The following is a 27,290-nucleotide window of genomic DNA, read 5'->3' as shown; positions in this document are numbered from 1 at the left end:
AATTTTTTAATTATTTACATTCAAAATGCCCTTGGGAACATCACTATAATTTGCCACATTACACTCTATATTTTTTAACATTTCACTATAAATCACCAAATATACACTCCCACGCGTGTTTGTACCGATTTTTATGCTAATATTCTAATTATATCTATTAAAATTAAATGCAAATTCATTTGCCTATGCAATCACATTCCAATTTTAAGCGCGAACAAGAAGAAGATTGGAATTACAACAGTATGGTGTTGCCGGATGCCTGCAAATGAAAACAAAAATTAAGTACTTGAGTTTAGTGTTAATCATGGTTTTAACACGGAAAGGAATTTTACGCAAAAATACTGTGGATTGCGTAGCCGGAGTTGGACTGATGAGGGTTATTTTTTTGAAGCGCGGCCGAAGGCCACCCACGCGATAAAGAGTTCTACGCAAAAATAGTGTGTTAATTAATTTAATTTAATTTTAATTACTTTTAATTTTTTGTGATACGCTAATATCATTGTTTTTAAGTTTAAATAAGTTGTATGTTTTTATTTTACAAATTATTTCTCAACTTTAAATTACACCAAAAAATACTACAGTTTTACAATGAACCTTCCACTGAACATCCCTGCGTGCGAACTTCGTTTTCATTTCAGGTGTATGGCAACACCAACTTTTCGCTAAATTAGAGAACTTTAACATTAAATTACTTAAAAACTATAAGCCTCCGGCAGGTTCTGTTTTCAGTTTTAAGATGGGGATACACCCCTCTATCACCCCCTTTTTACCGTCTTTTCCAAAGCGATATACATTATACTAAAGTTTTTCCCAGTACTTTTCCAATATATCGGCTTTTTATCATCATTTGAAATTCTTAAGCTCTCAAAAATACACCCGATACATCAACGCATACTAGATAAATGTATCGTCTATATTTATTAAAAAAAATCGATTGCAGACGCACAAAGGAAAATTTATTATCGAGACTCTCAGAGCATCTCTAAGCGATTTTACTTTTCATTCATTCACCGAGTGGCTTCTCATTTTACTTCTTAATTGCACACAATTACAACATGAATCAATTTGAGGAAAAGGAAGTTATTCAAGCAATTCTTATAGCGGATAATAATGAGTACCAGTTACAACCCTTTTCGGCTGAAAATTCCACGGTAGGTAGAATTTTATGTCTACGAAAGCCGCGTAAAACTTCAACGTGGCGCTGGAATGACTCGTAACCAAACAGAAAATTGGAATACCTCCTGACAGTCACGTTTTTAATATATTGGGCGCACTTGATTTCAGGCACTGTTACCCTTGGTAAATGTTCCACTCCTAGATTACGCATTGGATGCTCTCAATCGCAGCGGCATCGAAGAAGTGTTCGTCTACTCAAGTTTGCACTTGCAAAGTGTTCGTGAACATATTAAGTAATTGACAAATTATTTAAAACGCTTCACTGTGCCACTTACAATTACAACAATTTTACTTCTAGAAATGGCATTGCATCATCCAGCTCTTGGTCAGTAAATATGACAGTGCGCGTGATTGGTGGGGAAGGTTGTATCTGCTTTGGTGATGCCATGCGCGATTTGGACGCCAAAGCATTGATACGTGGAAATTTCATATTACTTGGTGCGGACACAGTGACCAATGCAGATCTGCGGCCCATATTTGAGCAGCACAAGTAAGATACCAAAAGCACTTAAACCACAAAAATATATCTGATATTAACAACTCTCTTAGAAAAACTGTTAAATATGATAAAGGCGCTGCAGCTACTTTGATCTTTAAAGAGGCCGCACCATGCGATGTTCGCACAGGCAATGAAATAATGATTGCTGTTGACCAGCAAAATAACCGGCTTCAATATCACCAGCGCTTGAGTCTGCATGGAAAAGAGTCCAATTTTGAGGTGCCACTGGAAGTTTTTCTTCATAACTCCGAAGTTACACTGTTTCATAATATAATGGATCCGCAAATGGCTATCGGTTCGCCGTCCATGTTGTCCTTGTTCAGTGATAATTTTGATTTCGAAACACGCGACGACTTCGTGCGTGGTGTTCTAATCAACGAGGAAATCCTCAATAGTCGCTTATATGCTTCATTATTGCCTCGTGGACAGTATGCACGCAAAGTAAATAACTGGCTTACATACTCCTTGGTTAGCCAGGATATTATGAATCGCTGGGCGTACCCACTCGTACCCGATATGGGCGTAACTTGCGCCACGCAACAATATGTTTATTTAAAGAATAACATTTACAAGAGTCCTCGGGCAATTGTCAAAAAAGCGGCGTTGACGGAAAATGTTGCCGTGGAAGCGGGTAGCCATGTGGAAGCAGGCACAACTGTGCGTTGCAGCGTTATTGGTAAAAACTGTAAAATAGGCAAAAATTGTGTGCTTTTAAACGCTTTTCTCATGGACGGTGTAAATGTTGCGGATGGCTGTCAGCTAAATTGCTGTGTAGTAGGTTTCGGCACAAAAATTGAAGCTGGGGTCGTTCTTGCCGAGGGCACAGTAGTGGGCGCAAAATGTGTTATACCATCTGGAAAGATTCTTAAAGGCGTTGTTGTGAAAAATGCAGTTCATGAATATGGTAAGTAAGTAATTTTAAAAATCCCTCGAAATTACATTTTATTTTACTTCAATAGACAATATGTTGGAGAAGCTGGGAGATCACTCATACATCGTAGATGATAAGCAAGATTCAATAATTGGGTGTGCATCCGATTCCGAAGATGATGCACTGCCAGCCGCTGCCATTGGGATACCCAAGGTGACAAAATTACCAACTACTTGCGATGACAGCGATTACACATCGAGTAGCGATGACGACGAGTCGCGTGCGGTCACACCACTCATCGACGACACAAATAGTAAACGTTTGATTTGTCTTAAATTTCTACTCACACTAATACTACCTCTTGCTATTGCTATTATTGCTATTGCTAATGCTTCGCTGCAGTTTTTTTGGCAGAAGTAATGGATACACTGGAACGTGGTTTCCAAGGGATGTCCAATCCAGACTATCTAATTCTGGAAATCAACTCATCTCGATACGCATACAATATATCGCTAAAAGAAGTGAATTTCTATGTGGCAAAAGCGATATTCAGTCTGAGAGTTATTAAAGAGCCGCCAAATCAAAACGTTCTTCTGGCCATCAACAAAGTACTGAAGTGTTTGGGCCCTGTCATGTCGAATTATATAAAGACGGAAAGCGCTATGTTAGAATGCCTCAAGGCACTAGAAGTATATTATATTTATATAGAAAAAATTGAAATTTAATAACTGTTATTTTGCATAGGACGTCTATGAGGAAAACGAATATGTGCGTAGCAAGATTTCAAAAGTTGTACACTACTTATATGACAAGGATTTCATAACCGAAAATGCTATAATGGCATGGTATGCCCAACTCGATTCTGACGAACACCGTGCTTTGCGGCAGAGTCTGAAAGAGCTTGTCGAATGGCTCAATCAATCCAGCGAAGAGGAGGATGATGACGAAAGTGATTAGAACAGTGTTTAGTTGTTTAGGAATTTATTTAAGTTTATAAATAAGAAATAATTCAATACGCAAAATAACCCATAAAAACAACAATAAACTAAAGGAAATTATAATAAACTAAATTACACATTTGTTATTGTTAAGATACATTTTTATCAAATTAAATCATGAATGCTATTTATAGGATGCTAATTCCATTCTAATTATCCACTCACAGTGGGGTGAGAACGTATTTTTGTCAATATTAAAAATTTATCTATCAATTGGTCCACCGGATGTTGATATGGCCGAATTTCCCATAATTACATTATTGTTAGCAGCTAACATCCGCACATGATGCAAATGTATTTGGACGTTTTTCTGAAACGTTTCAACATTTACGCCACTCAAGCTGGAACGCACTTCTACAATGCAGCCCTCGAGCACTTTTGAAACTTCCACCGAATTACCATCATTGCCCAAATGAGAGGCGACTAGCAGCACCGTTGCAAGATTTTTGATGAGCCCCAATACGCTCTTATTTTGGACTGTACCTTGATTATTGCGCTGCACTGCATCCTCGGCTGCTTCACGGCACTTTTCACGCAAGTACGAGGGAGCCAGCATTGCTTGCACCTGTGGATCGCGTGTTAAATCGCCTGCAAATGCTTGCACATCATTCAAATAGTCTTGCATATCGCGATTCATTTTCTCCATTGAAATAACAATTGACGCATAACGCCTTTGGAATTCATCACTCAACTGTGGTACTGCCTCGGTCGTATTCTGTGACTCATCTGAGGATGAATTTGAATTATTATGTGCAGCGGTGAGTTGTTGCGAAGCTTTCAATTCTGCCTCGTTGTTCATTTCGCTGAGTCGTTGTAATTTGGAACGTTTTGAGGCTAGAGCGCGCTTCAAACGTACAAGTGTCTCCAGCAACTTGGCCGGGTAGCCATTAATGTTGTCGCGTCCTAACACCGGGTCCTTGAATGGGCTTTCGATCACCTCCTGCGCAAGCACCGGATCACTTTTGTTCAAATTCATATTTAGTGCAGAGCGAACGTTGCGCATACTACGCAATGGCGATGAGCTGACTCCATTGTAGACGCTCATCAAGTTCGGCCTATTATCCCTTGCAATGCTCTGCAGTGGAAGCATTTCGTGAAAGTTCTCTGAGACGATTTCGAAATCTGGAATTGAGTGTGTGCCCAACCCGCTCCGATCGAACGTGATGCGGTATGTAGAATTCATTGAATCGTAGGCATCTACAGTGCCGCTGAAAATGCCATCCTGTGGGACACGCAATCGTGCTGTCACTTTGGTACCGATGGGCAGTGGCAACGGGATCTTTTCCGGCAAATCACGCACAAAATTCAAATCTCTAATGTCACCCGATTTACGGCTTTGCATATACCGTATCTTTTGACGTCGACGTTCCAACTCACGTCTCTCCTCCACAAAAAATGCTTGCGAACAACGTCTAGGCTTGCCCATCAATGCACGTATCTTACGCCACTCGGCCCGCGTCAGTTGTCGTGTGTGGAGATTCGGGAAAGATTCCGACAAACACACTTGAAAATCATTCTCACCCTCAAAAAGTGCTTTATCGAGAAAGGAATAGAACCACTCGAATATGACCCAGCGATGCGCTTTCGGAAGTTTTAATAAATTGCGCAAGCGCAAGCCGATGCTCTGGCCAATCTTCTTATCAGCGGGGATAATATGTGTCACTGCGGCGGAGCTGCTGCTCGCGGCAATAGGCATACCACTGTGTCGAGTACTGGACTTTGGAGTTGTGTTTGCCGATAAGCTTGCCGCACTTGTATGGCTGCTGCGCGTCGGTGTGGTCACTTCAGCGCTTTTTTTCTTCTCATCCGAGCGCATGTACCGTGAGACAACACCTTTACGTTTCTTTAACACCTTCGTAGGGGTTTTGTGGGGCGATGCGGTCGCCTTCAGCGGCATTTTGCGTGGCGAGAGACTCATTCGAAGTGGTTTGTCATCATTGATGATGTCGTCGTCGAAGAAAAATCGATTTCGCTTACGTATGCGGGCAGGCATGCCGCGGGCATTTAACATTTGTATAGGCTGCTGTGGCTGTGGCTTGGGAGGTGGTGCAGAACCGACACGACGCAGTCCCAAGGTTGCCAAACTGAAAGCGGGCGGTTCGATATGTTCATCGTCGGAGAAGGTAGGACTCGAAGCTTTGCGTAACTTCTTCGACAGCGTTTCCGAATCGTTTGACATTTTGGAGCGGAAGTGACAAGCCAAAAGTACGTAATCTGTAATGGCGAAAAATTGGTTAATTAATGCACTCTTTAATTGTAGAGACAGTTACAAAGATATTTCCGAAGTTTGGATAAACTTATTTACAGTGGTATTTGAGAGGCTTTATTCAAATCAGTTGCGAGACGTTACGAAGGACTTGTTTACGAAAACACAAAACATATCGCACATTTTCCGGTGAAACGCGACATTTCAGAAAACAAAATTTTCAACTAACAAAAAATCAAATTTTCAATAAATTACTACTCTCTAGGTAAAAATAAGCAAAAGCCAAGGCACATTCATTAAAGGAGGTGGCACTAGACCAACAACAATATTTTGTACGTTTGATTGTCACGGCAAAGTAGAAAACAAAGAATGAATTCGCCTTGTTTCATTCTGTGCTGACAGCCACATGGACATGACGAAAGAAAAAAACCAAATCAGCTGATTCACCAATACCACCTTTAATAGATTTGCCCTGGCAAGAGGTATTGTTAATGGACATCGCAGGATTGATCAAAACAAAGGCAAATACACGAAGCGAAATAGCAAACCAACTTTGTTCAAGAAAAAAAAATTCTTCTAAAATAGCAGCATATTTTCTTAGGTTACCTTATAATGTATTGCAGGAACTAGCTGTAGTTTGAAATTATTTTGCTTTTTGTGCGGAGGAAATAACTTTTTAGGACACTGTGCCAACAGGAACATAGCCATCTAAAGAGTAGCGTGCTAGTATTCTAGTTTATAGAGAGTCTCAGTTCGCAAACTAGCGCTAAAAGTAAATCGAAATAAAAATGCCATCCCCAACTTTTTGAAAAATCCTGATGGATATTGAAAAATTAAAAGAACTTGTCCAAACCCTAAGATTGGCGACAAGTGTAAAAGAGAGATAAAGCGGTTGGCTGTCAATAAAAACATCATCCCTAACCAAATTAGATGTGAATTTTCTCTCAATGTTACGACCGGTGAAACCGAAGCTTACACAACGCCAAAAAAAATTAGACTCTAATTCGCCAATAAACTTAAGTTCTGGAATGATGAATGGCAGTCCATCATTTATAGCAATGAAAACAAAATGTAAACTCGCTGGGCCTGCTAGTTGTCAGAAATATTGGAGAGATATTCGCGAGAAACGCCAAACGCGTCACTCGCAAAACCTCCACGGTGCATCTCTTATGACCCTGCTTTTAGCTACCGTAGCAAGGCTCCAATCTGTTTTATTTTTTGGTCTGCCGAAAATTTTCACGGTAAGTCTTGTTCGTATAATCAGAAAAAAGCGGAAAAAGGAGTTCTTCACGTCGAAAATATTTCTGTGCTGAAGTGGGGCGCAGCTAATCCAGACCTAAATTATGAAGGTAAACACTAGCTTTCCTTACTTCTTAAAAAGTTATTCAAGACGAATGAGCAAAAATCGAATCACTCGTAAATTCGATGTCACGACGACTTGTATCAGTTACAATAAATAACGGACGACATACAATCTATTAAATATTATTTTATATTGTTTTCGTAAGATTTATTTGTTTTTATTTTTTCCCGTATATCTATTTCCTTTTACGCCCTTGAAAATTATTATTTACCCTTACGTTAGTTTTCTTCTCTTGTACCGAAAGGTAAAAACATTTAACCTCTGAATCTTTTATTACAAAAAAAAATGTTTGTTGTGTCCCATATATCTATTTCGCTTAGTATATTTTTAATAGGATACCCTACAGACCGTTGTCACAACAGCTTACTAAACTCAAGCGGAACATGGCTGCAATGTTTTACTGCTTATAATATCAAGACAATTTGATTGGGTGCCGGCGTCTAAAATTTAGATAAACATACACATAGGTGACGTAGTGAAAACGGTTGACAATTCTCTCAAAGCCCGGGTTTGGCTTTAGTGAAACATGGCATTAGCCATCGGCCAATTCTTTAACCCTATTTTTTACTTTAACTCGAACGGCGTCTGAGAGGCGACATTACTATTTATGATAATATGTGGACACTTATGGTAGATCCTTCAGTCTGAACACTATAGTGTTAGTTTGATTTGACGATGTTTAGATCGTTTGATAATATTCAGAATGAACATAAAGAATATAGTGCGAAGACAAAAGCAATGAAGAGAGTAATGAAGTATTTGGTACAAGAAGAAAATTTGAAATTAGAATAACAGAAAGCCAAAGTGAATATTATTCTGATTCAGTGTATTATTCTGGATTCCATTCCACATTTTTCCCCCCAATTGATCTGCTGCAGGAGTACATATTTTCGTTCTATAAAGGAGACTAGAGCAATGTTTACTCCCATCTTCGTTAGCGATGTTGTTATTATTTCAGGGGTATGGTGTTCAAATGAAATGGAATTTGTGCATATGTACATACATACCATATGTATGTATTTTTTAAACGCGAAATTAAAATAAACTCGTTTTTATACTGGTATTATTTTTGGATATTTGTTGTTGGTCTTCACTGGAATAGGGGTTTTTATGTGGCTGTTTGGAAGCTACCGAGAGGAGCGGAGTGGGCGGAGCCCGGAAGCTGTGAGCTTCTTGGACCGTATGCAGAAGAATTATCCCGGCCCCTCCCAAGTGAATGGCGATCAGGGACTTTCCCCACTTGCGTGGACTTCCACGCACGGAACTATCCTCTTACTCTATGGTGCTGAAGTATGGGTTGTGTCGCAGACTGATGCAGTAGCTCTTGGGGTGTTCGAGAGAAATATGCTTCGGAAAATCTTTGGTCCTCTTCGTGTTGGCGATAACTACTACCGCCGAATGAACCACGAGCTGTATGAGCTCTAAGACGATATGGATATAGTGAAGCGCATCAATATTCAGTGCTTGTGCTGGCTGGGCCACGTCGAGCGTATGGATGCAGAAGCTCCAGCAAAGCAGATGTTCGTATGGGGAGGACAACGACGTAAGGGAAGACCATAGCTCCGATAGAAAGACCAAGTTGAGAAAACCCTATCATAGCTTGGTGTAATAAATTGAAGAAGGCGCGCGCAAAGCAGAGACGCCTGGCGAGACTTGTTAGAGTCAACCCTAATCCCGTAATGGGTTGTGATCCTTGATCAGCCGATATAAGTAAGTAAATAGTTTTTGGATCACATTATGTATTGAAAGCGTAGTATGGAATATTGATGGATCGTGATCGATATCGCAAAATCTAGAAAATAGAAATTTTGCAATTCATCAATATGGATTGCAACCATCATCATCATTAGCACCACAGTATTATGCAGCCCATTGCTTCCGCATATGGATCGCAATACTTTCAGTAAATATTGAGCGTATAGCACACACTCTCGATCCATCAATATGGATCGCGGTCCAAATATCACAATATATATTGAACGTCTGACATGCGGCTAACAAAAATCATAAAATCAGCGGCGCACATTTTGTGCGAAGAGGCCGTAAATGGCAATGGATCGGGTACTCTATGAAAGGACAAGGAAAGTATAAACAGAACAGCGTTGTAATGCAACCCTCAAGGACACACCCGGTGGTGATGTAGAAGCAATTAATCAACCGTGGGATGTTGCTAAGAAAAAAGCTGTTAATCGAATGAGATATAAAAGTTTTGTTGAAGCCTGGGAACATAGTGGAATAAAAAACAAACAAAAAAACACGCATGTGCTCTTTAATTAAAATTTAAACAATTTTTTAATTTCCAGAAAAACGGCTTCAAAGTTTTCAATTTAAAATGCCTTCCTGTAAAGGTAAATACACATTTTCATGTTGTTGTTGTTGCTGTAGCAGTAAGAGAAGCCCCGTCTGTGTAGAGTATATCACCGGTCGTCTTCGTCAGGCTTATCTAAGGGTAGGCCCAGGAAACCTGCTGTTTCGACAGGTTGGGTCCAGAGGAAGAGGAGTGTTATATGAGTGGGTTTTAAAGGGCATGTGAAAAGGTGGCTAGTGTCGTGCGAGGTGCCTTCACATGCCGGCTATATGTTTGGTATGTCAGGGTCAATTCTGGATAAGTAGGAGTTTAACCTGCTACAATATCCAGAAATTAATTGTGCCAGTGCTACACGGGTCTCACGGGCAAGCTGGAGCTCTTCATCTGCAATGGGTGGTGGTTGGACTCCGATTACAGCATTCTACTGAACATAGCAGTAGAATACTTCTGGCCCAGGCTTGGATTCGATACCAGCCCTGAGGAGAAGTATTTGGGGCTTGCCGGCAGCACTTGGGGCAAAGACAAAGAACTGTTGCTATCGACATTTAAGGCAATTGGTGAGCCGGTTCTAAACTATGCAGCGCCTGTCTGGCCGCCTGGAACTAGTGACACGCAGTGGACAAAGCTTCAGACATGCCAAAATACTGCCATTCGGACAAGGACCGGGTGCCTCCTGATGTCCCCGGTTCAACACCTACACAACGAGGCACAAATGCTTCCAGTAATGGAACATAACAAACTGCTCAGCAAGCAGATCCTGCTGGGATGTTACCGCAGGTTTCACCCCTCAGACACCTGCTTGATCCTGAGCCGCCTCACAGGCACGTCAGGAGACATCTCTTAGACTACGCTGACGAAATCCAGGACAAAACTGACCGCAATCTAACAGAACTGACAGTATTTAGACAGTCAATAAACGACATTCATCGGGAGACCGTCACCACCTCCTTAAGCTCCCGTCCTGTGAATACCGTAGTCCAACCACCACCTACATCAGATGAAGAGCTCCAGCTTCCTCGTGAGACAAGTGTAACACTGGCACACTTACGTTCTGGATATTGTAGCAGGTTAAACCCCTACCTATCCAGAATCGACCACGGCATACCAAACATATGTCCGCCATGTGAAGGCACCCCGCACGACACTAACCACCTTTTCACATGCCCTTTAAAACCCACTCATATAACACCCCTCTCCCTCTGGACCCATCGCGTCGAAACAGCATGTTTCCTGGGCCTACCCCTAGATGAGCTAGACGAAGATGACAGGTGATATACCCGACACTGGCGGGGCTACTATTACTGTTAACAAGCAAACAAACAACCAAGAAGTATTTGGAGCAAGATTGCTGCAAGGAGTTATTCCTGTGACGTAAGGGGTGGGGTGATAGACTGTTCACTAGACAGGGCTGGTTTACTGGGGCGGCAGCCCTTTGTCGGGAAAAACTCGAGTCATTCCGGTAACGTAGAACCGACTGCCATGGGAATGTCACATTTTCATACAATGAGTTACTGTTAATAGATTTCACCACGAAGAAGAGATGATAGCCATTTCTGCACACTTCTCTAAATACTTGAAAACGTTCTGGCCCAACACAATCTCGAATGCTGATTTGAGAAGAACAACTCAGCAAACCCCAATACCCCTTAAGATTTGCAGAAAACAATGAGGCTGGATTGGCCGCGTTCTTCGTAGACAAGATGACGACTTAACAAGGCAGCCGTATACGAGGAAGGCCATTGAAAACTTTGATACGGATGGGTTTGAAAACTCACACCGCGAATTTAACCAGAAAAGGCGCAGATCCTTTGTCCCTCCCAGGAACCATAGGAAATAATAATAATAATCGAAATAACTAAAAAAACTTTTCAACTTTTGAAATTTTTTCAGCAAACGAGCGAAACGTTATCTGTAAGCATGGCTGACTTCCTACAAGTCGCTTTGCAATTTATCACTGCGATGTAATTTTTTGATACTACTGCGATTCTTTGTATTATAGCGTACAAACGATGAACGATTTTCGGTTGTAATGCGTATCAATAATCTGATGAATGTTTTTAGGAACCTCAAACGATAACGCATCAGCGACCTTTTTTTGTTTAAGGAAAATTTGACTTAGCACTTATGCTGCGCAGCTGACGTTTAAGAAGTCAGCGAATATCTTTTCAACAAAGTTAGTTTTAGCTAAAGTTGCTATTTGCAATTAGATTCTCCAGTCCAGCTTATTCTATTACTTCATGTGATTTTTATTCCTGGTGGTTGCTAATTCCGTTAACGAGCGAACATAGCACAATATGAATCATTCGACAATTAAAATAATTATGGATGCAAACACTTAACTTCCGTTTTTTTCGGTATAATTAATTAATACTTTTATTGAGGGACATTTAAAAGTAAGCACAATACAATTTCGTTAAATTTATTTAATTTAATTTCATTAATACATAGCTTTTTTATATTTTCGACAGTATAAGTAAGGTAATTTTCAAATGTGGATACGGGGAGGCGATCGATTGATTGTATACAACCCGGCTGGTTGTACGTCTCCCACATAGCTCCAAAAAACACTCGGAGAATCGGGTTTTAATTCATTAAAACATTTAATTTAAATTTATATATATAGTATATATATATATAAATATATGTGCCTATGCATAGCATGCATATTTGCTTTAATTGCATATATGTATAATATATTATCATTTATTGTTTTTGTTTCTTCCGACTTTTCGTTTATTTTCCACAACATAAATTTTCTCCCACATATTTTTGCTTATTTTTCGAAAGTAACGAAGTAAAATGTTTTAAAAATTAATTTTACAAAACAGCAAAATAAATTTCATTACTATGTATGTATGTAAATATAATATAACAGTTTAACAAATATTAATAACAGCATTTACATTTTTATGTTTTGTTTTTTGGGTATTTTTTCTTTTTACTAGTATCGTAGTTCTTTTCTTTTATTTTTCAATTATATAGTTTAAGATATTTTTATAATATCATAGTTTTTCTTATTTTTGTTTCTAAATACAGTTTGCATTTGCACTTGTTGTTGTAGTTTCGTAATGTTATAGTTTATATCCATCTTTTTTATTTAATATTTCTCTATGTAGTACTGCAATGCAACCAACATATATGTATGTATGTATGTATGCGTGTATATTTGTGTAGACATACTATGCAAATATGTATGTGCGTACCACCGTTAGCCCCCTATTATTAATACACTTATTTATGTGTGGATGTACCGCAATCTAGAAAATGCAACACAAACGACATGCATCCCGCACGGACGAACAGTGGTCAAAAGGGAGTTAGATGTAGATTAAACCTATGTAACATTTCATAAATTTTTAAAATGTTTTCTAGAACCATTTTTCCATATAATTTTAAATTAGTTTCAGAAAATCACATATGCAGTGTGTATTTAGTAAAACGAATAATAAAGAAAACAAATTATAGCTATGAATTAAATTGAGGATGTGTGACTGGTTTTTTGGATTTTTGGAAAAAGTTACAATTTAATACACTTTATAAGCGCTTTCAGCCATTTTAGGAACCATTAAGCGTGTTAAGTTAAATTTTGCCGTACACTTAAAAGCAAAAAATCTTGAATTTTGAAAATGATCTTCAATACTAGCGCTGAATTCATATACTCGTATATTCCACATCTTATTCCTTCTTGCCCCGTTGTACGCAAAACTGTCCGCCCGCTCAACCGTTCGTACGCACAATAGAAGCGCCTTAATCGAAATCCCTAATTAATTGCTTGTACAGCTTTTACTGGATCGCTGCCGTCCTTATCTTTATTTTTCTTTCGTTTCTCACGATCTGTGTCTCTGCCTACACATTGAAGCGTGTCTCCGAGCCATCGGCCAGCATAAGCGTCACTGTGCGATTGTTGATCCACACCAGCTTGGCTAGCCGCATCGGATTTAGGCGCGATACATCAGGTATGGGTGCTGTTGAGTATCCTTTGGTGCAACGTGTCTGAGAATTTCCCAAACCAAACATGCCGGTACTCGTCTGCCAGAACGATAGTCTATTCTCACTGCATGAATAGGATACAAGGAATTTGCCATCAGGCGAGAAAGCCAATGACGTTATGGGATGTGTATGCGCCGGTATCATTTGGCATTTGTTCTGGCGTAGCTCATAGATGGCTAGGTGGCCGTTGTGTGCACCAACGGCAATGCGTCGTGTTTGCGCGCAGTGTGATATCTGATTGAACTTGCAAACCGAGGGGCAGACTTCGGCTAGGCCGCGTGACTTTAATTCATTATTGTCGACACAATGCAATGTTATGTCCATTACCTCGACTAGCAAACTGGCGATTTCCGCTTGCATTTTATCAATGAGCATTTCGACGCACAGTAAGATCTCCGATTTGGCCTTGAAAAGCACAGACTGCGTTAGCGGTTGATTAATGGACTGCGCATTCTGTTGCATAGTGTTGTAACGTGCTACCTCACGCGCCATGGTCGTTATGAAGGCAGCTGGCCTTGCTGTGGCAATGAGCCGCAACGCATGTCGCGCGGTACGACATGCATCTGCCTGTGGCGTAAGCGGTAGCTTATAGTTTAGATTGGGCACCGATTTACCGGCGCATGCGATCTCTAACAAACCTAGTAGCACTTTGCTTACGTCCAAGTATGGCTCCCAAACGGTGAAACCACGGCCGAGAAGGTCGATTGCAGCGCGTCGTAACGGCGTATACTTTGGTAGTTTTTGTGATGGCGGCGCATAAAGTAGATGCGCCAGTGCCATAGATGTTAGCCGCGCCAAGTTGTTGGCTATGCCGAAACCTTCCGCGACAGAGGACTTCCTCCGATCAGCGTTGGCGCGCTGGGGTGAATCTTGCGAAATATCCTGCCCAAACTCTGCACCGATAACGCCCAACAGTATTACTGCCGTGGTTTGCTTGCGCTTCAACTCAGACAAACTAGACGGCTTGCGTATAATTTCTTCCTCCTCTTCCTCGTACTCCTCGTCCTGATTGTCGACCGCAGTGCTATGCCCATTCGTGCCATTTCCACCATTGCCTTGTGCTGCCGCCAGCACCTGAGGTTGGACGATCGGCTCGGTGTGCGTATATAGCGGTAAATACTGTGCCCAACTATCCACCAGTTGCTTGCGGCCCTTCTTACCCATACGTGTCAATTCGCCAAGTAGAATCTGCTGAGCAGCCTCACGAATTTCGATACAGTGATGTTGCCAACGCTTGGCCATCGCCTCCACTTGTGGACGTTTGAATTTCCGTGGTTCTAATGCCTCGATTTTGTCGGGCAACAAGAAGCAATGATGTGTGGACAGCAAACTCCAACCCTGTTTAATTTGCGATGTATGGTGGGCTATAAGCTCCTCGCGCTCCTCTTCGTTGCTTAGTGTTGAATCGGTGCGTTGGGCCAGGCGCTGTAGTTTCTTACTTTTTTCGCTATCTGGAAGAAAGGATGCGGCGCACATCGACATCAACGTGTTTGACATAGCTACGAGCGCTAGTATGTGATTCGATGTCAACGTCGTACTCAATTCCCAGTGCAATCGGGATGTAAAAACCGCAGTAAGCTGTTCTTGGCGCAGCAATTCAGGCGCAATATCGCGCTTCTTGGAGCTGCTGGGAGTGGGTGGTATATTGTCCGGTATCTGATAATTGTTCTGCCAGGTTGGCAGCAGCAGCGACATGTATCCTGCTTTGGATAGTACCCCAAACGAAACAGGCACAATGGGGCGCAACAAGCCCAACTGGGATTCACACACCTTGTCCAAATGCGGATCCAAGCCCCACGAGTGTAAGAGGGAAAGTAGGAGCTGCGCAACCTCCATAACGTGTGTCACCTCCATCTTAGAAGCAATCTTACTGCGCAAATCGTCTGGTTGTTCTTGCGTCTCCACGACTTTCTGAAAACTTTCGACTTTCGCCTGTACTTTCTTTTCCATTTGTTCCGTCTTCTCTTTGAATTTCTGCACTAGGCCGTGTTTATCTTTGTCCTTTAATATTTTTTCCATGTCACCTGCTTTATTCTTCACCTTTCCGAAGAAATCGCTTATTTTTTTGGATGCATCCATATGCACCGCTTTATCCTTTTGATTGTTTAGCACCACACCGAGTGCCTCCAATGCAGCTGGTGTCATTTGGGCGTACTCCTCGCTATGGAGTTCGAAAATTAATCCTTCAATGTCAAAAAATAGTATATGACTTTCTGCATCTTTAGGATTGGTGCGAAGACCTTGTATCACCAGCGGATTACTGCGATGTTTCATTAAGAAATCAAAGTTGCCTTGGTTGTGGCCCTGCAGCTGTTGAAGCTGATGGATACCGCGTTGGGTTGCATGACGTATGGCATTCATGTTACGCGACTTGATGCCACGGAAAAAGTGTACCGCCGGATTAGCCATGCCCATTTCTGATGTGGCCGCTGTTGCACCACTGTGTCCACCACTGCCATCGTCGGCAGATTGCTCATCGCAAGCCAGAAGCACTTCTTCTGCCAGCATGCCATGTAACACACGATCCAAGTGGCCCGTCTCCATTTGCCACACATATACAGAGCCGTCTGAACAGCCAACAATGAGAAAGTCGTCGAGCGGGCGCCATTTTATGGTTATTACCGGAAAGAGATGGCGACTCGCAAGTGTCACACATTTGCGTTCCTGTAAACTTAACAGTGTGACCGAATGGTCAGATGCCACTGAGCAGATACATTTTAGGATGCGATTACTGCAAATTTCTGGTGGTACCAGCAACTGTGTTATCTCACCGGCATGCACGCAGAAACGATGCAAGAGACTTCCACTGTACAAGTCCCACAAACAAACGGCAAAGTCGACGCCACCTGATAATAAATGCGATTTCTCGTAGCGCGGATGTACAAGTGATGGACAAAGCAAACAGTTGACACGTCCACGATGACCGTATAGTATTTGATGTGAAGGCCAATCACTGAAATTCTGCTTAATGCCTACCAACAGTTGCATCATTACCGTTTGAGTGGCGGGCACAATAACTATAGTGCCATCCTCACGTCCAATTACCAAGCGACTCTGTTGCGGCAGGTAAATACTTGAGGTGAGTTTGACGGGTGTTTCCGTAATACGTGACAATTGATCGAGTATACCCACAGGCGGTGGGTCCATGATAGACCAAGCCTCAACTAACGATGTGCAGACAGTGGGTTTTAGCACTCTTGGTGGCATTTGCTTCGCTTGCAAAATGCTAATGTTATCCAGTGGCACCTCAGGCACGGTCCATACCGAGATATAGCCTTCAGAATCGCCTCGCAACAAATAATGTTGTGTACTTTTGCCCTCTTCACGCTGATAACGTAGTAGTTTCATGGCGGGCGGGCATGACAGGACCTTGTCGCCAGGCTGTTGTAGTATGTAATACAAATAGGGTGCATCGCGCACCACTGATTTGGCGTGGAACTCCTTGTTGTCTGGTATACAATTCGCGGGAAGCTTGTAGAGATAGCCTTTGCCTTCGTCGGTCCACAACATTACACGATCCGAACTTATAAAATCACCACCTTGCCAGCGTTCCCGCGTGGGCGCAATGACTGAGCAAAGTACCGTGAAATCTCCAGCGTCATAAATCTGCCAGTACTTGGTACATACAATTAGCACAGTGCGTTGATTCTGCGCACAGCAATTCATGGTGATGGCGTTCAAACAACGAATTTCCTTCGATTCATTTTCGTAAATCGGTTCGGCATGTTTATTTTCATTGCCGATTAGGGTCCAAACTTTCACTGTGCCTGTGGTTGTGATTGCTAAGACAACATCGTCTTTGCGTTTCATGGGGCGCAGCACATGCAGTGCCGAAATCCAGTCGGGCTTTACTTTCGAACTTAGCTGGTAAATGATTTCCAAACTGAACGGGTCCATTACAATTATTTCGGGATAATAGCCTATGCAAAATAGGCGTACATCATCGCTGTTAGCGGGATGGTAACTCTGAATTTGAGTGTGCACCTGTGGCAGCTTCACTGATTCCATACACTTTCCATCGATTAGATCCCATGTGCACATTTCACCATTCTCCGATGAGCTGACGAGAAAATTATTATCGGGCAGTACGGAGGCACGCACTAAGCATAACACTGGCGCCGAATGTCCAACAAGCAGACAACGAGGTGACATTTTCATGGTGACAGGGTCAACTTGCCACAAACAGATCTGCCCATCATAGCAACCGGTGACGAGTGTTGATTGATCATCTGACAGAAATACACTGGACACGCAGTGTGTGGGCGCCGATGGCCCCCAAAGCACCACCGGTACCACAAGATTTGTGCTGACCATGTCGAAATACCGAAAACGCTGTAAAAAAATCGATAACATGAGAATCGACCAAGTGTATTTGAATAATGTTTTGACGACGACGGTGATAAATGCGACAACCGTGAAGTGTACTTTGTTTTGTTCGTTCTCTAGACGCGTGTGGCTACATTCTACTCATAAGGGTGTATACGTCGGGTGTAGGACCTTTGTTTTTTTTTTACTAGATACATTTGCCAATAATGCCATTTAAGTTGTGAAGTTTATAGATCTCGAAAATAGTACTTTTTATTTGATAAAAAAGTTATTGTGAACCATAAATGCATGAATGAAGAAGTTAAAATTCGGAAAACATATTAAGGCATTATATACTTACTAAAATGTATTATTTACTACAATTTATTAACTAAAATGGGGCGCAAATGAGTTGAAATTTAATTATATGAAAATTAACTACAATTTTAAGCACCAACAAATACTTAGAAAAACCTTGCAAACGAGTTGTAACGCACAAACAAAATCGGTTACCGCTGATGGCGGATAACTGAATGGTAAATATTTATCATAAAAGCAAACGTTATTTTCCATATCGAAGTTCGAAGAAATACTTTTCTCCACTCGTGATGCGTTAGCATACATGTAGTCGTAGGTTAGTAGAAGTTAAAAGTACACCTCACCGCCTTCGCCTTTACCAACGCTACCACACGCTTGTTATTATTTATCACTTAGAAGGTACAACTAAGTCTCCATCACGACGACGAACACATTTCGGCGATTCGGGTAAAGCTGATAAATGATAATAGCTAAAAAGTTGCCACTGCAAACTGTTGCGAATGATAAGACATCCGATAGAATTTGAAAACATACTAATGTATTTGTAGATATGTCGAAAGGCACGTAACAAATATGTATACGGTGTATGTTAGTTTGCCATTTGATTTACAATTTCTTTTTGGGAAAATTGGCTCATTAATTTATAATAATATCTATGGATCGCATGAAAACAAGGTAGACAAAACGACTCATAAGACGAATAGTTAATAGATTATGAATTATTTATGAACAATTGAACTGATTAGATAGTAGATGTCTTATTTACGCCAACAAAGTAGCGAAATTGATGCCAAACATTATGGAATTTAACGAAGTCAAACTCGAGAACAGCGTTGGAATAAGTTTTAATAAAGACATGATGATACCAGCTAATTAACATCAGAAATCCATAAATTTAGATATTATATAACAGTTATGAGAAATATCTTTAATAACTTTTGGATATTATTCTTAAATTATTTGGTTCAACCGTTGTGAAGTGATTGAATGTATTTTAATAAACTAAATGAAAGGAATTTTATTTTACTGAATAAATAAAGGCAACTTCGAAAAGGTCGTGTCAAAAAAATTCTTTACAACTTGATTTGATATTTTTCAGTGATATGGTTTATGTATAAGAATTGTGGCATCATAATGTTTTCCTATTGCGGATCCTTGCTTTGATCACGAGTAAAATATTTTTAAATACATGCGTATGAAGGCAGCGACAAGTTGTCTACTCTATTGCAAATGGGGTCATGGACTTGTATAACGCTGACGCCATCTAAACAAAGTCAAAACAATATATGCAATTCATTGATCACGCTAATGGATAGGGTTAAAGAAATATTTTTTGGTATACTATTATATTTTTATCCCCTTTTAGCACGCACAACAAAATTGTTTTCCATTGGCACTACATTTTTAGACTCATTTGGAGTTATATACTATGGAACTTTTTTTTTCCAAACAGTCAGCAAAACTTTCAATAATTGGTCAAAACAATGCAAAATTAGGATGCCGTCTAACGAGCTTTTAACAATGCATAAAAACATTCAACCATCTCAAAACAGATGCGAAAGCACGAGTTAGGTTAATTAGGCGTGCAGCGGGACTGCGTATTCGCGATAGTGGCGACAGCAGTTGATACCTTCTTTCAGCTCCGTTCGCTCCCAGATGTTTATTTCACTGTAAGCCAGTTTACTTACTATATGTGTAAATTGTGCACATATGAAATCATGTGTGTGGCGAAATGTGTTCGATCGTAATGGTTGCACACTCCCAAAGTAAATTAATTTCTTGTGCTAACATCGCAATTGTCCGCTTCTACTCTGCTTCCTTCCGTCGCCTCCGCGGCTGTGCGTGTCCCACAACGACTCTCGCCCTCTTCCTTGTGCTCCCTCGTCGCTCCTCCTCGTCTAGACACACAAACAGCAGCGCAGCGACAGCGCCAGTTGCAGCAGTTATGGAACTTCAATGTCGCGCAGTATGCTCCGCTCCTCCTCCTCTTCTTTCAGCTTTTCTAGCTTTCTTGCACTCCTCAACTTGTCTTGATGTTTATTCTATGCATTTACGTATTTAATACCCCGTCACCGTGCAATTAACGAAATAATTTTTGCAAATTCCACCGAAAAATTACTTTTCTATCACCTTTTATTGTCTCTGAACTCGGGAAAGAAATGAAAATATCGACCGAGAAGAAAAATTATCGATTGACTTGCGTGTTAAATGTCAAAACCGACAACGGACAGCAAACAAAGCATACTGAGATACGTTGTTACGTTCAACAGTGTGCAGCCGAGCTTTGTTTCATGCACATAAACGTAAAGTTAATTGTGACATCTTAGAGACTTCTCATATTCACACAAATATTAACGCACATAATCTAAGGTGGAAAAATTATAAATTATAAACTTTGTTTTAATACTTTATAGATTTATTGAAAAATTGATTTGCCTTTTCTTTTGGTAATACACTTTAACTACACATCTTTACATAGGCAGATAACCTATGCTGATCAAGTTATGTTATACATTTTTAATTGATACAAAAAATTACAGCATCGTCTCAACGTTCTATATCATTTGATTTTCTTACTGTATCCTTAAATATTCCTAATGATTATATCTACCGCTGCTGTTGTTGTAGCAGCATAAACTGTCCCTATACATATAAAAACAAACAAAAAAATGCTCATAAGCATTTCCCATACATGTAAAAACAAAAAATGCTCATAACTCTCCCCCAAGGATAAACTGAGAATGCCCACGGGTATTCTCACAGTAGTCGAATGCACATGATCGGTCCACTGATTCTTGTCGTTTCTGCGACCAATCTCAGGAGACTCCAATGCACCTTATCCTTGAATGCGCGCTATAACGCAGAGAAGGTTGAGACATCTCGGCCAACTGCAGCCAAAAGAAAGGCACATACGCTCAATCCAGCCCTGCTCTATCTTAAGTTTAATAAGGGAACTGGGTCTGGATGAGGTAATGTGAAGAGTAGAGGGCACAAAAGACAATGAGGTCGAAGTGCACAACTCGAAGCAATCTAATCTAATGTAGTTCTATGAGTATATGAAAACCCCCTACTGTTATCCTGACATGTTGAGGTGCTTTTTGCTAAGTAGCGTCAGTACGGCCGAGTATTCAAGCCCATGGAACGCTTTGTGTCGTCACTCCGCCGTAGCCGAATGGGTTGGTGTGTGACTACCATTCGGAATTTGGAGAACGTATGTAGGTTCGAGTCTCCGCGAAGAACCAAAATGAAGGGAAAGTTTTTTCTAAAAGCGGTCGCCCCACGGCAGGCAATGGCAAGCCTCCGAGTGTATTTCAGCCATGAATAAGATCCTTATAAGAGTTGACTTTAAACTGTAGGTCCCTCTATTTGTGAAACAACATCAAGACGCACGCCACAAATAGCAGGAGCTCGGCCAAGCACCCAAAAAGCGTGTAAGCGCCAGTTATAATATATATATTGCCACTCCAACTGGAATCCTAATTACTCGAAAACAAAAAAAAAATGTTTTGAACCGTTTACTACAAATATCTCTTCCATCTGCCAAGCAAATTACATCTATTATTGAAATGGGTGTTTTGGACCTATGTTTTTATATATTCCTATGTTTTTATGTTTTTAACACATGTTTTTATCTATACTAATATTATAAAGAGGAAAACTTTGTTTGTTTGTTTGTTACGAATAGGCTCAAAAACTACTGGACCGATTTTAAAAATTCTTTCACCATTCGAAAGCTACATTATCCACGAGTAACATGGATTATATTTTATTTTGGAAATAGGGCTCGAGATATAGGTCAAAACGTGGACCCGGGTAACCTTCGGACGTGTATGTACAATATGGGTATCAAATGAAAGCTGTTGGTGAATGCTTTAGTACAGAGTATTTTTCATGCCGCTCCGTGACTGGGGTCTCGAGATATAGGTCAAAACGTGGACCCGGGTAACCTTCGGATGTGTATGTACAATATGGGTATCAAATTGAAGCTGTTGGTGAATGCTTTAGTACAGAGTATTTTTCATGCCGCTCCGTGACTGGGGTCTCGAGATATAGGTCAAAAGGTGGACCCGGGTAACCTTTGGTTGTGTATGTACAATATGGGTATCAAATGAAAGCTGTTGATAAGTGCTTTAATATGGGGTAATTTTCATACCTATTGATGACTAGGGTCTGGAAATATATGCCAAAACGTGGACCCGCCGTCTCTTTGCACCGAATTAAACCAAACTTACACACATTGTTAAGGAGGTATTGAAGATGGTTTCCGTATAGTTTGGATACCTATTGGTAGATAGGGTCTCGAGATATAGGTCCAAACGTGGACCCGGGTAACCTTCGGATGTGTATGTACAATATGGGTATCAAATGAAAGCTGTTGATAAGTGCTTTAATATGGGGTAATTTTCATACCTATTGATGACTAGGGTCTGGAAATATATGCCAAACGTGGACCCGCCGTGTCTTTGCACCGAATTAAACCAAACTTACACACATTGTTAAGGAGGTATTGAAGATGGTTTCCGTATAGTTTGGATACCTATTGGTAGATAGGGTCTCGAGATATAGGTCAAAACGTGGACCCGGGTAACCTTCGGATGTGTATGTACAATATGGGTATCAAATGAAAGCTGTTGATAAGTGCTTTAATACGGGGTAATTTGATGACTAAGGTCTGGAAATATATGCCAAAACGTGGACCCGCCGTGTCTTTGCACCGAATTAAACCAAACTTACACACATTGTTAAGGAGGTATTGAAGATGGTTTCCGTATAGTTTGGATTCCTATTGGTAGATAGGGTCTCGAGATATATGTAGGTCAAAACGTGGACCCGGGTAACCTTCGGATGTGTATGTACAATATGGGTATCAAATGGAAGCTGTTGGTGAATGCTTTAGTTCAGAGTATTTCCATCCGCTCCGTGACTAGGGTCTCGAGATAGAGACCAAAACGTGGACCCTAGAATGTGTTTGTACAATATGGATATCAAATGAAAGCTGTTGATAAGTGCTTTAATACGGGGTAATTTTCATACCTATTGATGACTAGGGTCTCGAAATATATGCCAAAACGTGGACCCGCCGTGTCTTTGAACCGAATTAAACCAAACTTACACACATTGTTAAGTAGATATTGAAGATGATTTCCGTATAGTTTGAATACCTATTGGTAGATAGGGTCTCGAGATATAGGTCAAAACGTGGACCCGGGTAACCTTCGGATGTGTATGTACAATATGGGTATCAAATGGAAGCTGTTGGTGAATGCTTTAGTTCAGAGTATTTTTCATGCCACTCCGTGACTAGGGTCTCGAGATAGAGACCAAAACGTGGAGCCTAGAATGTGTTTGTACAATATGGATATCAAATTGAAGCTGTTGGGGAATGCTTTAGTACAGAGTATTTTTCATGCCGCTCCGTGACTGGGGTCTCGAGATATAGGTCAAAACGTGGACCCGGGTAACCTTTGGTTGTGTATGTACAATATGGGTATCAAATGAAAGCTATTGATAAGTGCTTTAATACGGGGTAATTTTCATACCTATTGATGACTAGGGTCTCGAAATATATGCCAAAACGTGGACCCGCCGTGTCTTTGCACCGAATTAAACCAAACTTACGCACATTGTTAAGTAAGTATTGAAAATGGGTTTCGTAAAGTTTGGTTGTAATTCGGAGCACTGGCAACGGGTACAGCGTTCTTTTGAACCATCCATAATGTCGCTTACTTTTTTAACGCTTGGGGCGGAACTGAACTGTCAAATTGACAGTGTGAGTTACAATGGGTCTATATTTCTTTCTGATTTGGATGCCATAAGGAAAAAACGTAAGTGCAACATGTAAAAATTGTTTGTGAATTTTTTTGGAGTGGATTTTGGAACAGTGAATAATTTCTTACGAAATTTGAGAATTTAATGTGAAATCCGAATGAAATTATGTGTTCGTGAAAAAAAAAATTTTTTCGTTTTTTTTTTTGAAAAATATAAATGGATAATGGTTAAAAAAGCTCCAATGGATCAGGAAAAAAGACGATTGTTTATTCATATGCGTTGATTTGACATTTAAAAACAATCTTCTTTTTTCCTGATTTTCAATTTATATTTTATATTTACTCAAAAACAAATAGAAAAACAAAAAATATTGTTTATGCCAAAGCGCTTGAATAAAGAATAAAGAAATAAATAATATGAAAATCATATATTTTCTGTTCTAAACCATATCTATTCTATTTTAGTGTGCCCAGCGAAGGGGGCCGGGTTTGCTAGTAATTAAATAAAATAATAAATAAAGTAAATAAACAAAAAAAAGAAATGTTCCTACTACTTCTAGTTCTAGTTAACACAGCTGCTGGAAATATGCACATAAGCAATACATAGTCTGACAAATCGGATGAAGTACATTATAAGTTTATATTAAAGAAACATGCATACGAGTATATGATTTACCATCTGAAGAGGCATGCATAAATGCACGGTTTTAATAGATGTTCTTGATACATATACGGCGACTCTAACGTCGATATATTCACCAATTATTTTATTATTAAAATCTTTACAAGTAACATTCGTATGTATGTACATATATATATGTGTCAGTACAACATCATAGCTGTGCTCCAATGGTCAATGGCGCCCACATAAAAATTTTGCTCCCAAACGAAACAACAATGGTGTGATCCTGAGCACTTAGCACTTAAATGGATTATCTTTTGAAAAACACATATTTTCAGTTGAAATATCATTTACTTGGAAACGTGTATTAATTGAAGGTCCTACATCTACTATTAATGTTTCATCTGTCTGCTGTGATGTTCCAAACAGCAAATGCTGGGCAGAATGCATCCATATTATATTTATTATTACTACCAAAACGGAAGTTTTATATCAATGCTGCCAACATCCATGAAAATGATCCGAATCGCTTCGGAGGGAATTTATCGGGTTACTGTGCTGGAAGCCTTAAGAAAAGATGCCAACTGCACAGTAAGGTGAACCAAATATACTTCCCGACAACATTGGCGTCACCCTGCTTTAAGGAACAACAGTTATTACTTGAACAGGATTTAGTGTTCCTACTACAGCCAATTATACGTTACTGGAATGACCCGGATTTCATCCGGCCAAGAAGTGTCAGTCCAGCAGCATTCCCGAAACAATCATTGGAAATGTTTATGCTGTTATTACAACATATCTCAAAATTATATACGTACTTATGTATATCGCTCACGTTTTATGTTGGTAGAACACCATCGAATGTAAACATTTTATAAGACATTTGAATTGTGTGCTGATCTATGTATATGATTTACTTTATGAAACAATCCAGCGAAATACCCAACGCCCACAAAGATCCAATAGCACAACTTCACTTTGCCTGTGACATTTGGGCCTGACTTTCATTTTAAAAATACATATTGATAGCGATATAAACTAAAAAAAAGCTGGGATAATAGAATACAGGAGTACAGAGCGTCTTAATTAAACCATACTATTTATCGTTAACTGGGAGGATAGTTCGCATATTTTTCTTTGAATGCCACTACACAAAAGCTAATGAATTTTGTAAAAACAGAAAAGTAAAATCAAGACGGTATTGTGGCACTGTAAATTTACAAATTGTCTTTGTTAATTCGAAAATCCAAATGCTACCGCACGTTTTTGTAAGAACACCAACGAGATAAAACATTTTTATGTCTATAATGACAACAATAGACACACTTACCTCTCAGTCACAACTGCAACGGAATTTATCACTTTTAAATTGTTGATTTCCACGAATTTTTCGAAAAAATTAACTAAATCCACAAAAAACGAGTGTTTGAAACAAAATTAATCGCCATCATTGACATTTCTATTTTTTCTAATGGTATGTTCAATGTGCATATGCAGAGATGCATTTGAGTACATACTAGTTTTTAAAATAATAATGATTTGCCCTGTTAAAATTAGATATTTCCTCTTAATAAATTTAAGGCAAAACCGAAATACAATTTTGGGCAACTAGAATTATATTTTAAAATATAAAATTATATACTCCAAAGAATTTCCTCTTTATCAATACAGCATTTCAGAGAGTGAACATTCTGTAGGCGTGTTCCTTATATTGTACACGGACGGGAGATTGTAAATAAATAGAAAGTTGTGTGTTCGTTCCGTGGACAGCTAATCCGCTCTCACTCAATTAAACAGAATGATGACATATCTTATTTGGGGCTTACACGAGATAGTTTTGCAAAAACAATAGGAATATATGTACTCTTTTTTATTAATGCATTAACAATTTTTTCATTGCCTTCGTTACTGCCTCTGATAGTAAATTTGAAACATGATTACACGTAACCTTCCAATTCAGTGACGTTTTGTTATAATTCGTGAAGGAATCGAAATCAGAGCAAGTAACTTGTACGAAACGACATTTATGGCGGTTGCTTAAATTGAATTGCGTTCATAACTCTCTGGACATCTAAGCTATGCAAAAAATGTGTCTCCTTTTTGGCAGCTAATACGTATTTTCCATTATCGTCAGTCTTTGATCGTATATAAAACTGAGTAACTCCAGTAACGTGGAACCGAATACTGTGGCATCGACACATTTGGTTTTCATTTCATTCGCCTCTCTCTCTCTCTCTATGATATTTCCAAAGTTCTTCTTATAGTTTTATCTGAGATGGTTACACTTTGTAATCTATCACCTTTGATTTCTACTCTTTTTGAAACGCCGTGTTGAATGGTGAAAATTACAATAAAAGTGAAGCTTCCCAACGCAATGTCTTTGCTTTTCCAACGATTGTGAAATTATTGCAGAATTGGACCGAGTTCTGCTGGAGGACAAAAACTATGTTTTTATTATTAACATTTTAGATTGTTTGTCGCCTTTGGATATTTACACATACTGCATCTCCCAATAAGCTTCTTCTTATATTTATTGCAATAGGATAGTTTCTATCATGGGCTTCGTGTGGTTCTGCAGTTCTTTCATATTCTTACGTTTTTCTCCAAGTCTGCCAAAGTCATAAGCTAATGGCAACACAACTTGCTTGCTTTATTTAATTTCAATGCTTAATCACTTTATTTTAAATTTATACGTTCATACGCTCAACGTACGACTGATTGCTTTGCGCGCACGCACCTCTTAATAACTATCATAATTTCTGGATTTGGCTACTCGTATTTTCTGACAACTTTTGTCTTGCCGTCTGGCATTCACGATTTTGTGTTTTTGTTTGTTTTTCTTATTCGCTCAGTATTGCCTTTAGTT

At 39.8% G+C, this 27,290-nt stretch overlaps 3 protein-coding genes across 4 annotated transcripts; 1 reads left to right on the top strand and 2 right to left on the bottom strand.

Moving 5' to 3' along the window:
* The first annotated feature begins 987 nt into the window (after positions 1–987).
* On the top strand, positions 988–3,637 carry LOC129239190 (translation initiation factor eIF-2B subunit epsilon). Its single transcript, XM_054874528.1, has 7 exons — positions 988–1,151; positions 1,285–1,409; positions 1,475–1,666; positions 1,726–2,579; positions 2,635–2,859; positions 2,949–3,235; positions 3,291–3,637. The coding sequence occupies exons 1-7, from the start codon at positions 1,056–1,058 to the stop codon at positions 3,501–3,503; spliced, it is 1,992 nt and encodes a 663-aa protein (XP_054730503.1). The 5' UTR covers positions 988–1,055; the 3' UTR covers positions 3,504–3,637.
* On the bottom strand, positions 3,511–25,879 carry LOC129239191 (protein lin-9 homolog). Its single transcript, XM_054874529.1, has 2 exons — positions 25,755–25,879; positions 3,511–5,758 (listed from the first exon to the last, which is right to left on the bottom strand). The coding sequence occupies exon 2, from the start codon at positions 5,721–5,723 to the stop codon at positions 3,747–3,749; it is 1,977 nt and encodes a 658-aa protein (XP_054730504.1). The 5' UTR covers positions 5,724–5,758; positions 25,755–25,879; the 3' UTR covers positions 3,511–3,746.
* On the bottom strand, positions 11,762–20,257 carry LOC129239189 (WD repeat-containing protein 7). Of its 2 annotated transcripts, none has more exons than XM_054874526.1 (2): positions 19,824–20,257; positions 11,762–17,743 (listed from the first exon to the last, which is right to left on the bottom strand). In XM_054874526.1, exon 2 carries the CDS (start codon positions 17,723–17,725, stop codon positions 13,268–13,270), a length of 4,458 nt encoding a protein of 1,485 aa, XP_054730501.1. In that variant the 5' UTR covers positions 17,726–17,743; positions 19,824–20,257; the 3' UTR covers positions 11,762–13,267. The 2 variants fall into 2 exon arrangements, with proteins under 2 accessions (XP_054730501.1, XP_054730502.1); XM_054874527.1 differs by having other exon boundaries at positions 19,723–19,832.
* Positions 25,880–27,290: the final 1,411 nt, after the last annotated feature.

Source organism: Anastrepha obliqua, chromosome 2 (genome assembly GCF_027943255.1).
Source record: "Anastrepha obliqua isolate idAnaObli1 chromosome 2, idAnaObli1_1.0, whole genome shotgun sequence".
Classification (NCBI taxonomy): Eukaryota; Metazoa; Arthropoda; class Insecta; order Diptera; family Tephritidae; genus Anastrepha; species Anastrepha obliqua.
The sequence above is the reverse complement of the archived record's forward strand: the minus strand, read 5'-3'. Positions and strand labels throughout refer to the sequence as shown.